The sequence below is a fragment of the Bos javanicus genome, chromosome 28 (genome assembly GCF_032452875.1).
Source record: "Bos javanicus breed banteng chromosome 28, ARS-OSU_banteng_1.0, whole genome shotgun sequence".
Classification (NCBI taxonomy): Eukaryota; Metazoa; Chordata; class Mammalia; order Artiodactyla; family Bovidae; genus Bos; species Bos javanicus.
In genome coordinates, this window is record NC_083895.1 from 26175067 (window position 1) to 26190188 (window position 15122).

Consider the following 15122-nt stretch of genomic DNA (forward strand, 5'->3'; position numbering starts at 1 on the left):
CTCCTGTCTCGCGAGAACAACTCTTTTGTCTCGCGAGAGTGGGGCCGGCCGGACTCCCTAGCTCTCGCTCCACCCACTTCTCCTCGCTCGCTCTCTCCCATCCCCCAAAGCCAGTAGCTCTGCTGCGCAGCTCCCTTAGCGGTTGCCACCGCTGGAGACGGTTGGAAGAACCGTTGTGGGAGCTCTACCCGAGGCGGGCGACTTCTACTTCCTCACAGCCAGACCCCGCGAGCACCGGAGTCGGCGCTACTGTCGCCCGACAGGGTATCTGAAGTAAAAGGGGGTAGGTTGGGCTGGTAGTTTCGAGAGCGGAGTCGGGAGAAGGACGGAAGAGCCACTGGGAGGGGGTGGGGCGGCGGAGTGGGGGAAGTGTAGAGGTCGCCACTTGGAGGCAGCCAGGCTGCGCCTCCCAGGCGATCTCCCACTTCCAGGAAGGCGGCCTGTCGGAAGGAGGATTAACTCAGGTGGAATTCAGTGGATGAAGCTGAGCCCCGAAGTGGGGGTCATCCAGCATTTCCCCTCCATTCCCTGCTGGTTTGGCCTCCGCCATTTTGGGTACGGCAGCGCGGCGCCCTCGGCTTCCCGCCCTTCTCCTCTTTCTGCTTTTTGCACCTCAGCTTCAGAAAACTGATTTAGGAGGCCGGTGGGTGGTTAAAGCTTCGCGGAAGGGATGAGGGTGGGAAGGAAGCGAGCAGGGAAAGGCTGGGCACTTGGGTGTGGGGAGGATCTGGGCCGTCGGGCGCGCTCCCGATGGAAATGGCGCCGGATGGGCCTGGCCTTCCACCGAGGCCTCCCTTCCTCCGCAGTCTCTGCTGGGCTACCTGGGCCGGCGGGACTGCGAGCGACTTCTGACGCAGATTCCCAAGATGAGAGAGGCTGGAGCTGGGGGAGGAAAGCCAATGGCGACGAAGGCGCTCAACTCCTAAATCCAGGACAAAGGAGGCAGACGGCCTCCTTTGTAATTCCGCCGCCCGGTGGCGAAGGTTTTTAAGCCAAGCTTGGCTGCCAGGCTAGGAAGTGGCGTACTCTCCCTAGCTCTCCGGTCTCTAGAGCAGCTAGATAAACGAAAAGTCTCCGGGGCGGAATAAAGGACGCTTAGCCGGCCCTTATATTCCACATTTGGAACTTCGAAAAGAGTACGTACTCATTTTCCAAAGGGTTCCCCCCCTCCCCGCCTTCCCATGCTTATCTTAAACTTATTGAAAGACTGTGGGTAATTGTTTTGTAAGCAGAAAAGCGAGTGATTTATCAAACAGGAATTTGAAATGGGCTTATTTCAAATAGATGAACTATGAAAATAGGCATTCTGAACCTTTGAGCGGGGGTGGGATGGGGTAATGGTTTTGTGTAGTTTGGCAAATACTGGGTTAGAATTAAATAGGAGCTTTATTTGGGGGAAACAGTTGTTAAAACACCACCAGTGATGGCAAAACTGTGTATAGGAATTAAGTCTCCAAGGACTGTATTTTGTGCAAAGATTGTAAGGCCATGGAAACAAAACACTTAAAAACACAGTTAGGGTTTATTTTGTTTTGGTAGCTAAGCCTGTTTTCTATTTGGTGTGTAGCACTGTAGTAACATTTTGACCAAGAAAATAAGCCTGCTCAACAGAAAGACAAACAGCAAGTTCAGTCATGTGATGTTGCGATGGTTTTAGTCCTTAGAACATTGGAGAATTGTGTCTGTAATTTTCATTGAAGCCGTACAAAAGGTGTAGGCATGGCTATTTTTACAGCTTTTGAAAAAATACAGTTCGTATTGCTGAAGATTTTCTGTGCTTCTCGTGGACTTTGAAAAGACAGCCCAGTTTCCTATAAATTATCAATAGTATGTGATGTAACAGCTTCCCTGATTGAATTACCCTAGAAACTTTTTTTCTTGCCCTCTTTTTCATCTGCATGGTAATTTGGAAATCCACCTAATTGCCCTAATATTTTTAATAACTGTTCTTATGGTGTTCTTATTTTGGTAAACAAGTGACTGAACTGCAGTGGCTGGTAACATTGTTCTAGAAAAGAAGCCAATCACTTTAGAGGCTTCACTTTAGGTAGTAGTGGTGTCTCTTATTTGTTTTTAAAATTAAGGAGCAAGCACAATGAAAGCGGAATGATGAAAAATTTCCGTGTTAAGTATTTTATCATTTCTTGACCAAATTTTGAGGTTCCTTGTCATTATTTAGCAGCAGTTGGGCTACCGTTTAGAAAGTTACTAATGCATCAAATCCTTATTTTGTGTATTATATTTATGAAGATGGTATATGCCTCTGTGTTACAAAGGAATTTTGTCTCTTGCCTTTGTTGGTTGCCTTTTCTTAACAGCTTTGGGATACAGTTCATATACCATAAGTTTCACCCACTTAAAATCATACAATATGTGGTCTTGTGACTGGCATCCTTCATGTAGCATAATGTTTAGGATATTATATTTTAAATCTCATATAGAACTGACCAAGATTATCCTAGTATTCCAGCAGCTGGTATTCTAACACTAGGAATTCTTTAAAAAAAATTAGCCCCTGGACATTAGCCATTAGACCCTGTTGCAAAGAAAGGTTGAGATGGATTATCCTGAATAAGTAGTAAATGCTTATTTAGGTAGTTTCTGAGACAGCTTTATTAATGTATAAGAACAAATACTCTATTTTAATGAGTTAGGAATCCATCTTGGTTTTGTTTTCTAAATAGAATTCTAGGTTCAAAACTTTTGAGGAGATAATAGTGAGGCTTTATTGGGTACTCTTCATACACGTGGGATGGAGAGTTGGCCTATAAAATAGTTCGTCTTCCGAATCTGTTTAACTTAGCCCAATTTAAATTGTATTAACAGTTTGGTTTTTTTTTTTAATAGACTATTTGTTTTATATAGATCTCATTGGTACAGGCTGATCCAAACATCAAAACTAGTTTCCTTGCTAGTGTTTCTTGCAAAGTGCTAATAATATTTATAGTAACGATAAGTCAGTTTCCCTCTTTGGGAGGGAAGGAATTTGTTCATGAAACAGTACCTTTACACTGGGGGGAAAAATGTTCTAAATGATATAAAGCCACCACTTCTAAGATCTTTTCACAACAAATTAGACTGACTTTGCAAAGGTCTTAAGTTTTTCATTGGGAGGTTAACAAATGGGGGTTAGATCCTTTGCATTTTTTCCACTTCTGTTGCTAAATTCCCCTTTATAGAAAACGGTTATGTCTTGGGTTGCTGCGTTCTTTTTTGTTTTTGTTTTCCCCTTAAGAAAATTATCAAGATCTCCAAAATGTCTCCTTTTCCCAAAGCCTACTTTCAGGGGGACTAGCTGATTAAATTGTCTAGCTGTTTATGTATCCAAGTAAACCTTTCCAGAGACCCTCCTTTTTTTCCCCCTCTCTCTGCTTTAGACAATTCCTAAAGGTGCTTGAAAATTTAAGCCTCTGTTGACTTTGAAAAAAACTTGTAACAGTCCTTATTTCCTTTCAGGATTCAGGATAGGTTCCAATCCTTTAAGGTTTAGTTATTTTGTTTGTAGCTTATCTCATTAGTTTTACAAGGCCCCTTAGAATCCAGTAACAGTTGCCACCACTAAATGATTACTGTGTTGCAGACTAAGCATGGATTCTTCTGAGTCCAGTGAAGTATAAGTATGACTGCTACATTTTACAGTTGAATGCAGAGGTTAAGTAGTTTGCTTATTAATAAATTAAGTAGCAGTGAGTGACAGACTAGGGATTCAAGCCAAGAGTTTCCTTTGTCTTAAAAGTTCTTCCCAGTTACTTTCGTGCATAAGAGTTAGTTGTAATGTCAGATAAAATCTTGAACATCTGTGTCTAGACTGGCACTTAAGATAGCGAAAAAAGGCAGAGTCGGACTAAGCACACATGTGCAAAGCAAACAAGTACAAAGGTGATTCATATACAGAGGAATTTGCTGAATAGCCACATTTGGATAATTTCTGCATTAGCTTATTTTAAATGCATGGGTTCTAGGGGGAAATTTTTCCTCTTTGCAGATGCTACCCCAAACAGTTGGGTTAATAATTAGATCGTGTGAAATTAAGTATTAATGAATACTGCTTATATGAAATATCCTCAAGCTTAAAGGAATCAAGTGAACAAATTGTTTTGTTTACAGGGGAGGAGGTGGTGAGGGAAAGGTTTGAAATATTCAGGTGAGTAGGATTCCTACAGCTGCATAGAGAAATTTATAAGATCTGGTAAGTTTCTGCAGCTGAAGGACTTCTGCATTAACCTCTTGAAAATGTTTGGGAATTGTAAAAAGAAAGGGTGATTGTCTCAGGATGGGAATTTGGTGGATGAGTTCTTTTGAGGGGGGAAGGAGGGCTGCTTGTACCCTAACTTTTTGAATGTGATTGCATTAATTTAAAAAAAAAACACAAAAAACTCAAGTAGTGAGTGAAGTGGTTTTTAATACACTATCTTCAATAATTGCCAAACAGATGGCTTTAAAAAGCTGTTTTTGGGTGCCCTTTTATCTTAGTTTTAAAACTCGGCCTAATTAAGTCAGTAATTTTAAAACTTGCTTTTGGGGAGTGTTTAAATCAGTTTTATAGTTAACAGGACTTTTTTCCCCCTTCGAAAACAATTTGGTATGTTCAGAATTACAGTGCATCTGTTAAGGTTAGACTTTAGTACCATTTTTCCAACATCAATAGGAGTATTCATTGTACTTCTGACTTAGGCTCTTACTGTGAATGGATGGTGGTACTATATACAACTTCGCAGGTTTTGTGTTTTTTTGTTTTTTGAAGAATTTGTGTAACTATTTCACGTGAATAATAAAACTTGGAAAATGTTAAGGAACATTTGAGACATGAAAAGATTAGAGTTGACATTAAGATGGACAGGGTCAAAAAAGTAGAGTTTGAACACTGATGGTAGAATTATGAAGTTTTCTTAAAATTACAACATTTTAATACTTAGAAATTCAGGATTGGGGGATGGGTTAGGTTTCACTGCCTTTACCCAGTCTTGTCTGCCCTGTAAGAGAAAGGTATTGTACCATTGTATAACCATATGTTACATTTGCTGTTGTGCACCACTGAGAGTTGGTTCTTCAGTACCTCTGGCAAGAGTGTATTTTGATTGACTGCTTTGTGTGCTTGTTTATTTTTTATAGCATTTAAATCAAACGGTATTGAGATGGATTGGGTTATGAAACATAATGGTCCAAATGACGCTAGTGATGGGACAGTACGACTTCGTGGACTGCCATTTGGTTGCAGCAAAGAGGAAATAGTTCAGTTCTTTCAAGGTACCTCTAGTATTAGTCAAAGTTTAGTAGTATTTTAATTTTATATTTCTATTACTCAGTTTTTAATTTGTAAAACCCATTTGTTTGGGGGACTTTTTGATTTGAGTGTATCTGGGTTAATGTATTAAGTTATGAAATGTGCTCCAGTTAATATTCAATACAGAATGTGTAAATATGTAAAACCTAACTAATGTGCAATGAACATAATTGAAAGTAATTATGTATGATGAAATGAATCATGAATTAGCATATGGAGCATAGTTAAATTTTATTTTTTTCCATGTAATATTAGGTGGCCTTTTGTGAGTGTGTATGTAATTTTAAACGACATTGGTCGCAAAAAAACAAATTATATGATCCAGTAATATTTGAAAAGATCTTCCTTTGTATTATGGGGTGATGGGGAAACTAAGCTTTTTTTTTTGTTTTGTTTTGTTTAGACTTGTTTTAAATATTTGATTCAGATGGGAATGTTTCAGCCTTTAACACTGTTCCCCTTGATGGGGTTATTTGTCCTTGGGTTAAAGGGTTGGAAATCGTGCCAAATGGGATAACATTGACGATGGACTACCAGGGGAGAAGCACAGGGGAGGCCTTCGTGCAGTTTGCTTCAAAGGAGATAGCAGAAAATGCTCTGGGGAAACACAAGGAAAGAATAGGGCACAGGTGGGGATGGAGAGTTTGGGATGGTGTTAAATTTTTATTTTTGGGGGTTGTGGGTCACTATTGCTTTAATGGGGGGGTAACAGTAACATTTTTCTGGGGTAGTTTAAAAGAATTGATAATTATCTAAATTTAACTTGGAAACTACAGATTTGGGTGGGGAATTAATGCTAATAGTTTGCTTAAATTAAAATTAGATTGTTTCCATTTTTCTGTAGGATGATGTTGATAAATGTTTTTGTATAATCAACTATTTTCTCTAAACATCTATTATATACTAAACAAAAAGAACTTGTATTTTGTGAATTGTTTTCAAATGACTTAATTTGTCTTTTAAAACTTAAATATTAATTATTTAAGTTTGTAGGTATAAAAGAATGTTAACTTTTGGTGTATTTAGGCAATTTTAATTGGGTTATATCTAGATGTAGAAAAACTTACTGCATTTTGCCCAGTATTTTATTTACTCTAATACATTTATGCTGAAACCTGTACCTTAAACCATTTTCAAATAGGTATATTGAGATCTTCAGAAGTAGCAGGAGTGAAATCAAAGGATTTTATGATCCACCAAGAAGATTGCTGGGCCAGCGACCAGGACCATATGATAGACCAATAGGAGGAAGAGGGGGTTATTATGGAGCTGGGCGTGGAAGTATGTATGACAGAATGCGACGAGGAGGTGATGGATATGATGGTGGTATGTGTATCTAATGAACAAAGGTTCTGTTGTCATTTTCTTAATGTTCCTGACACTTTGTCAAGAAATACAGAAATGGCAGTAATTTCAGTACCTACTAGGTTTAATAAATCTGTTCATACAAATGTGGATTCCCATGGGCAGCTATGGGACTTGATTGATGGATGTATTGGCACCTAGTTTACCTACACAAAAATTTTTAAGAGATTGCCATGTTTTGACCTTTTCTGTTTGGCATCAGGATAAAAATTTTTATGTCTAAATGTGTGCTTTTCATACAAGTGTTAACTGCTTTTTTAATATACACTAAAATGGGTGTTGCAAACTTGGTTGGAGGGGTTGCAAACTTGTAACAATATAAGTTAACCATAGTGCTTGTCAGAAGATACATTTTTATAAACTAGATAATAAAAGTTTATCTCTTGAAAGCTTATTCATGTATTTCTCCTTAAATTACACAGGTTATGGAGGTTTTGATGACTATGGTGGCTATAATAATTATGGCTATGGAAATGATGGCTTTGATGACAGAATGAGAGATGGAAGAGGTAAGTATTAAAGATGGTGATTTTTAGGTGAATTTTAGTATTTGCTTTACATGCACTTAGTATAGGTGACTTGTATACAAAAATCAACTCAGGCATATTTCAGTGTATTCCTACATAGGGCTTTATATAGATAGATACTTACAGAAAAATTTCCATATGATATTTAGAAAAACTTAAGTGTTAGGATTACTTGGGATGCCGGTGAAAAGTGTGTAAACAGGGAAAGGTGTGTATAGGAAAGAAATAATCTTTGGAAATTTTATTTTTTAGGTATGGGAGGACATGGTTATGGTGGAGCTGGTGATGCAAGTTCGGGTTTTCATGGTGGTCATTTTGTACATATGAGAGGACTGCCTTTTCGTGCAACTGAAAATGATATTGCTAATGTGAGTAATTTTAGTAAGTGGTTTTATATATAATCATAGTGTCTAATTTGAGTATTCTATGTAACAAGTCAGTTCTAGTGGTTTGGTTTGGCTTTCCCAGACTGTGATTAGAAATGAGGAACTAAAAATAATGGTAGTAGATGGCTGCTATTACTGATTTGAAACTGCTTCATTACAAATTGGTTAGAAAATAAGCAAATTTCAGCCCTTGGGGCCAAGTCAATCACTCATTATTTGTTGAGACCCCAATGGCCTACAAAGCTGAGGGTATTTATCATCTAGCCCTTAAAGAAAAATTTTGCCATTGATCTTACTGGGAGCCAACTGGACTAATTTTCAGGTGCTTTGGGGGGTGACTTAAATCTGATTAACTTGCAGTTAGAATTAAATGATATATTTTGGGACCTATGCATATACAGTTGGTAGGTTTATCAGACTCTGTTCTGATTCATAATACCCAATTTCTCTGCATGTCAGTCTCTCGGGTCACTTAATTCAAACAATTTTGAAATACCTTTCTTGGGAGTGGGCCGAGGAAGCTTGCTTTTCTCTCTGAGTGTAGTCAGGAAAATGAGACTTCTTTCCTTAGAGTGTAAACTCTTCTCTAGCTTAAAATACTGTTTCATATCACCTGGGTTATTTTTAAAGATCACTTTGCATTTGTTTTAATAGACTTAAAACCAGTGTGCATGGTAATTGTCTTTCAGTAATCTAAAAAGTAAAATAAGTGTTTTCTTTAGTTCTTCTCACCACTAAATCCAATCCGAGTACATATTGATATTGGAGCTGATGGCAGAGCAACAGGAGAAGCAGATGTAGAGTTTGTGACACATGAAGATGCAGTAGCTGCCATGTCTAAAGATAAAAATAACATGCGTAAGTAGTATAACCCTCTCATTTGTGATTCCTCAAATGTAAGAGGTTCTAGGAGCTTAGTGGTCTGGGACCTGAAACCATGTGGCTGCTAATAAGCTCAGACTTGGCTTTCTGATGGGGCTCTCTATTGAAGAGTTTAACTCAGGCTCTTTATACTTCACCGATTATTAGAGCTTAAGTTACTAAACAGGGAAAATGTTTGTTGCACTTAAGTTTTTATGCCATTTGGAAACATTGATAACTTGGGTGAGTTATTTCTCCATGTCATCAAATTTGTTTTTAAGCCATTAATCTCCACTAGTGATTCCCAAATTTGAGCACACATCAGTCACTTGATACTTAATAAAAATAAGTTGCCCTGTATGCTACCCTCAAGGTGCTAATTCAGTTCTATGAATGGGCCTGGAATACATATATATCAAGGGAAATTTTTTTTTTTTTAATGGGCACACTGGGTCTTTGTTGCTGTGCAAGGGCTCTTAGCTGTGGCAAGCAGGGGCTACTCTCTAGCTGCAGTGTGTGGGCTTCTTACGGTGGCTTCTCTTGTTGCAGAGCACAGGCGCGCGGGTGCTTGGGCCTCAGTAGTTGTAGCTCTTGAGTGCAGGCTTAGTAGCTGTGGCACATGGGCTTAGTTCTGCAGCATGTGGAATCTTCCCAAACCAGGGATTGAAACTGTGTCCCCTGCATTGGCAGGCAGATTCTTAACCACTGAACCACCAGGGAAGTTCTGGAATTATTTTTAAGATGTATACCAGCAGGTTCTAAAATAATGAGTCAGCCCTTTTATAGATAAGGAAACTGAAGCGTAAAACACTTGTAACTAGTTCAAGCTTGAACAGTTTAAACGAACGTTAGATTTTAGTTGTATCGTCACTCCACTAGGAATTTGCAAGCATTCTTTTTCACATTAATGTTAGTCAATCTTTCTGCACTTACTTATAAATTTTATTCAACATTCTTTTTTCACCTGTTACTCAAAAGAACATCGATACATCGAACTTTTCTTGAATTCAACTCCTGGAGGCGGCTCTGGAATGGGAGGTTCTGGAATGGGAGGCTACGGCAGAGATGGAATGGGTATGTAAAGCTTTTTAAATATTAAGCCGAGTTAGACACTTAGCAAATCAATCTCAAACTTTTTTTTTTTTTTTTAAAGATAATCAGGGAGGCTATGGATCTGTTGGAAGAATGGGAATGGGGAACAATTACAGTGGAGGATATGGTACTCCTGATGGCTTGGGTGGTTACGGTGAGTGTCTTTTACTCTGGTTCAGTTTGAGTCCCCATATGCGGTGCAGTTTAAAGTTCATATATTGTTCCTTTTTTTTAATTGAAGTATAGTTGATTTACAGTATTGTTTATATTTTTTAATAACTTATGCATTTGTATCCTCTACTAAACGGTTCTTAATGTCTTTTTTCCTAAGGCCGTGGTGGTGGAGGCAGTGGCGGTTATTATGGGCAAGGTGGCATGAGTGGAGGTGGATGGCGTGGGATGTACTAAAAGCATAACCACACATACAAAAGTCCTGACAACAGCATCTGGTCTACTAGACTTTCTTACAGAATTACTTTCTTTTGTATTTTAAGAACTTTATAATGACTGAAGGAATGTGTTTTCAAAATATTATTTGGTAAAGCAACAGATTGTGATGGGAAAATCTGTTTTCTGTAGGTTTTATTTGTTGCATACTTTGACTTAAAAAAATAAATTTTTATATTCAAACCACTGATGTTGATACTTTTTATATAGTTACTCCTGAGGATGTGCTGCTTTCATAAGATTTGGGTTGATGTATTTTACTATTAGCTCTACACGAAGTAGTTTAATCTTAAGAGGACAATGGTTCACCTCTGCATAAACTACAAGTCTTAATAAGCAGACATCTGGAATAGAGCTTGGAGAATAATTAGTGTTACTTTTTAATTTCTCCTGGACAACACTGTAAATATAAAACCTAAAGATGAGTTTAGGTAACTTCAGGAGTATAAATTGGCTAATTCTATATTTTCAGACATTTATCTGGCATAGCTCTGAAATGTTAAAAATCCAGGAGGTATCTGGACTTAATGTATATTCATAATTGTGTTACCTGCAGATGGAAGTGTTGGAAGTTTAGATTCTAGCTCTAGACTTTAGAAGAAATCCCCTCAGCACTTGACTGAAGTACCAAAAAAATGTTTCCCAAAAGTGATAGTTGTAAGTTCTCAAAATGTCTTAGATTAGGTTAAGGTTCTCGGTGACAAGAGATTCACTACAAGTACAAAGGTATTTACCGTGGAGTATAATTCTCACAGGTGTATTCCGTTTCCAGCCAAATAGTTAAAGCATATGGCTTTTAAAATAACTGTATAGATAACTACTTTTTAAAAATGTAAGACACAAGTCTGTGTCTTGAGAGTGTTGAGATTGGATTCTGCATCTAATTTGTTTCGAGTTTTAGAGCCATTGTATTTAATAAGTTTATGTAGCAAGGAAAAAAGGTGCTTTATTTTTAATCCCTTTGATCAATATGGCTTTTCTTCCAAATTGGCTAATGGATCAAAATGAAACCTGTCAATGTGAATTTAGTTATTGAACTTGTTACTTGTTTTTGCTAGAAATGTTATTAATGTAATAAATATCAGTATGGGAGATGAGTATGGCGTCTGTCCTAGAATGCTTTGTTGTCAGTTAATGATTAGAAACCAAATTGGTAGAAGGTACTATATCTAATTGAATATTAGACAAAGTGACAAAGGAATAATTTCTGCTGCTGTTAAAGAAGGCAGCTTGGTAGCATAAGTGGAACCTATCAACTGGAGCAATGATTCATCTTACTGCCTGTACTCACTCCCTTAATTACTGGGCTCACACCACTTTTCTAAAACAGGCTTAATTTTTCAGGTGTTTTATTTGTCATATAAAATTCACATTTTAGAGAAGTGTGAATATGAGAATTAACAATCACAATTCCTTGGCACCATGATAGCATTAGGTTACTACTAGATGAGGGTGTAACAGTACACAAAGTGCACAAAATACACAGTTCTATTACATGAAATCCAAAATTAGATTATGGTTTTTAGATACAAGTCAAAACAAAATGGAGCAAGTTTCAGTATTTTCTTAGAAAAAGCCTGCCTGCAAAAGACCCAAATCAATGGCAATAACATGAGTGGTGAAGAATTTAAATTGGGACTAAAAATCATGGTTTATTTGTTGAATGAAACCAGGGTTGGTATTTAAGAGAATCACATTTTAAAGTTTAAGCACAATAATAAAAAACAGCACTTGAAATTTTTCATTTTTGCTTATTCTCGTCATAAAAATGTTAACCCATCCCATCAGTACAAAACAGTTCAAAGAATATAATTCATGTTTCAAATACTCCTATCAGAGCATTAAAGACCACCTATAAATCTGTATGTCCATTCTGATTGAAGACTAAAAACTGGATTATGGAAAAGAAATCTGAAAGTAAAACAGTGGTTTCATACTTGGGCAACTTAGAAAATTAATTTTAAACCTCAACAGAAGTATGTACTCAGGATAACGATCCTGTAGAATAAGCAGTGCTATCTTAGTGGGGAGGGAGTAGCCATGCTTTATTTAGTAGTGCTCTTAGGAGTAATGTGGATACCAATAATGGCATGTTTAAAAGGTACAAACTCAAAAGTGCATGACTTAAGACTTAAAAAAGTAGAACCCCAAGTGGTGATGCTGTTGAAACGGTTAATTATACAAGGGTAGTTTTAAAGATTAATTAAATTCTTGGTATGCTATAAACTATTAACAGGGATTAGTGTTTACTGACTTTATGCTTGAAATAGTTCAAGTATATATGTAATGGCAGGGCTCTAGGTCCTGGCTTGGAGGTGCTAATAAATGGTATTTTACTCTACTGTAGTAGACTGCCACAGTGTAATGCTTCCTAAAAGTTACTGGGCTGGAAAGGTAATACAGAACTTTTTTTACTCAAACCTGTCATAATCAAAGGCAAAGTTTAACTGTATTTTAGATTTCTCCTTAAATGCTAAGGGAAAATCAGGAGCCTATAATCCTGGCTATTACATTTTTTTCTAGGAAAATTTATGTTTTGACATTTTTTTGGCCATGCCCATGTGGTATGCAGGATCTTAATCCAGGGATCCATCCTGTGCCCCCTTGCAGTGCAAGTGTGGAGTCTTTACTAGACTGCCAGAGCAGTTCCTATGTTTTGACTTTTAAAGGTGTGAGTCCCCCCTAAGAAATGGATATAACTTTTCAAAGTATTTGGAGACAAAGTAATACCTCTTTAAACCACTATATCTGAAAGTTCAACAAAATACCACATTGACTATAGAGAAGGAAGGCATTTTCTAATGCAAAATGGGCAGAGGAGGGGAAGCAGATAAATAGTTGACACTTTACCAAGGTAATGAAAAACCTGTTGAAATAGTAATACTAAAATGTGCATTTCCAGTCGTTCTTGGAACTGTGAGTCTTTAAAGTGCATTAAGAAAAAATTACAGGCACCATCAAATATCAATTTGACAATCTGGAGAAGAAGAATCTGAAACTATTTTTCAGAAGGCCTTTGCAAAATAAGGCAAACATGTAGGCTATGCTCTCTGGCCTCTCCATGGCACTAAGAAAAGAGTTACATAATAACTACTCAGACAGCATCTGTACCAGTTTTACTTTCACATATTCAACTCACAGGGATTCTTAATGTATAATTTGAGATTTTCTTTGCCATTTTTATTCAAAAATAACAGGGCATGCTTTAAAGTAACCTTAGCCTAATTCCTGACTGTAGTTATCATGTAACTCTTTTCTTAATGCCATGGAGAGGCCAGAGAGCATAGCCTACATGTTTGCCTTATTTTGTAAAGTGAAGTCGCTCAGTTGTGTCTGAGACTTTTTACAAAATAAGGCAACATGTATCTCTGGCATTAATTGCATGATAACTACAGTGGAATGTAAAGGAAATCTCATACATTAAGAGTTCCTGTGAGTTGAATATGTGAAAGTAAAACTGGTACAGATGCTGTCTGAAAGCTGCTTAAGGGCTGTCTGAATACATTGTACACACGTTCATATGTAACATTCATCATTCATTGTAGGTACTTTTCATACATTAGTTCTGGAATATTATGGCAAGTTAGATGAGCATCTTTGAATTAGCAATGCGTGACAGGAATCACAAACCCGTACTGGCTTCGGTGAAGAAGGCAAAGGCAGTTCGTTGTCAGAACAGGCATTACAGAAAATTTCCCCACAATTTCTACAGTGGTGCTATTAAATGGAAAAATCAGAGGAAAAAAAATGAGTAAAATTAGCCATATTTGCACCAAAACTTTTGGACTCACTTCCTGTTCTCCCTTACCTTTCTCTTAGACAGTGAGAATTCCTTTTCACAAAGTTTACAATGTGTTGCTTCTTTGTCTTTCAACCAAACCAGTCCCTGATAGAGGAAAAATATAATTATTAATGCTCAAATTAGTACTAAAAGATACATGAAAACATTTCTGACCAAGAGCATTTTATAGGAATATGCATATAGATAAACCAAAAATCAGTCCTCCTTTTTTTTTTGACAGATTTTCAGACAAAGAGCATTTTATAGGAATATGCATATAGATAAACCAAAAATCAGTCCTCCTTTTTTTTTGGACAGATTTATTGAAACAGTTGTAGATGAAACAAATGTGGAATTTCCTTCAAAATAATCTGGGTGAGGAAAAAGGGACATGCTTATATAAATAAGCAAGATTGACCATGTATTGATAAATAGTGAAACTGGATGATGGTTCATTTTACTCTTTACAACTGAATACTAGAACATTTCATGACAAATGTTTTTAACAAAAATCCACTATGGATAGTAACTAAAGAAAGAATCTTAATGTCTAGTCCAAAAACACTTAAAGATAAGTTTTCACTGTGAAATACATGAGTTTGGCATTATGTATGTATTATACACAACTAATCCACAAAATTTGAAGAGAATTTGTAAATCAAATGATTGAGTTCTTTAGGTAAGACTTCACCTTAAATTCAGTTCTACAGTGCTATAAATTTCCCTTCTGTAACTCACAAATTTAACAGATACTCTGTAAACTTTTATAGCAAATGTAAGTAGTCTTAATTAAACAGGTAGAAATTAACTTGATACCTAAAATGTCTAACTAACTTGACTCATTCTTAACCAACCAAGATCTTGGCTAGGAAAAGCATTTTTCCCCCTATGAAAGCAACTTTGTTAGGTGGTTCCCATTTTATAATGAGAAGACGTAAGTTTGAAAGAAGTCCTGTATTTCTGATTAATCTCATCACATGTCCCTTTTGGAAACAGCCCAGACTAAGCTACACTGCTGCTGCTGCTTCCACAGAACCAAGTATATCTGACTCTTAAGTATATCTGATTCTAAACTTGGAAGAGGGAGCGAGCAAAATAGGACCTACACCAGCTAACGAGAGAAAAATCTTACAAGCGGAAAAACCCACAGACATTCTCAAAAGCCTGAGTTTTCTTGAAAGCGTCTTCTACCTGACAGCATAATTCTTGGAAGAAACTAAGATGAAAAGAGAGTAAGCATTCAGGGATCAAGACTGCAAGGTTAATTTCACAGTCTTATAGCAGAGGTAAGACAAATGGTATTGGGTTACTGCACTTCAGGCACTCTTAAGGCTTCTTAGAACACAGGATTGTAAGAAGTGAAGATATAAAAACAAAAA

General features: G+C 37.1%; 2 protein-coding genes across 15 annotated transcripts in view; one reads left to right on the forward strand and one right to left on the reverse strand.

The window, feature by feature from the left end:
* Positions 1-85: 85 nt before the first annotated feature.
* HNRNPH3 (heterogeneous nuclear ribonucleoprotein H3) lies at positions 86-10148 on the forward strand. Of its 10 annotated transcripts, none has more exons than XM_061405136.1 (11): positions 105-283; positions 432-555; positions 5113-5247; positions 5775-5913; positions 6426-6610; positions 7072-7158; positions 7429-7544; positions 8285-8420; positions 9402-9497; positions 9577-9669; positions 9847-10148. In XM_061405136.1, exons 3-11 carry the CDS (start codon positions 5136-5138, stop codon positions 9921-9923), a joined length of 1041 nt encoding a protein of 346 aa, XP_061261120.1. In that variant the 5' UTR covers positions 105-283; positions 432-555; positions 5113-5135; the 3' UTR covers positions 9924-10148. The 10 variants fall into 10 exon arrangements, with proteins under 10 accessions (XP_061261119.1, XP_061261121.1, XP_061261120.1 ...); XM_061405143.1 differs by having other exon boundaries at positions 113-283; positions 6426-6565; XM_061405138.1 differs by having other exon boundaries at positions 114-264.
* A 3218-nt stretch (positions 10149-13366) lies between these two features.
* Positions 13367-15122, reverse strand: part of RUFY2 (RUN and FYVE domain containing 2) — a 42292-nt gene continuing 40536 nt past the window's right edge. For 4 of the 5 annotated variants that reach the window (XM_061405149.1, XM_061405148.1, XM_061405151.1 and 1 more), the window contains exons 17-18: positions 13771-13848; positions 13367-13679 (exon numbers count right to left, since the gene is read on the reverse strand). In XM_061405149.1, the coding sequence (XP_061261133.1) occupies positions 13536-13679; positions 13771-13848 (222 nt within the window). In that variant the 3' untranslated portion in view covers positions 13367-13535. Of the gene's footprint in view, positions 13680-13770; positions 13849-15122 lie in introns of those variants that run through there. The other variant, XM_061405153.1, reaches the window with a different exon arrangement.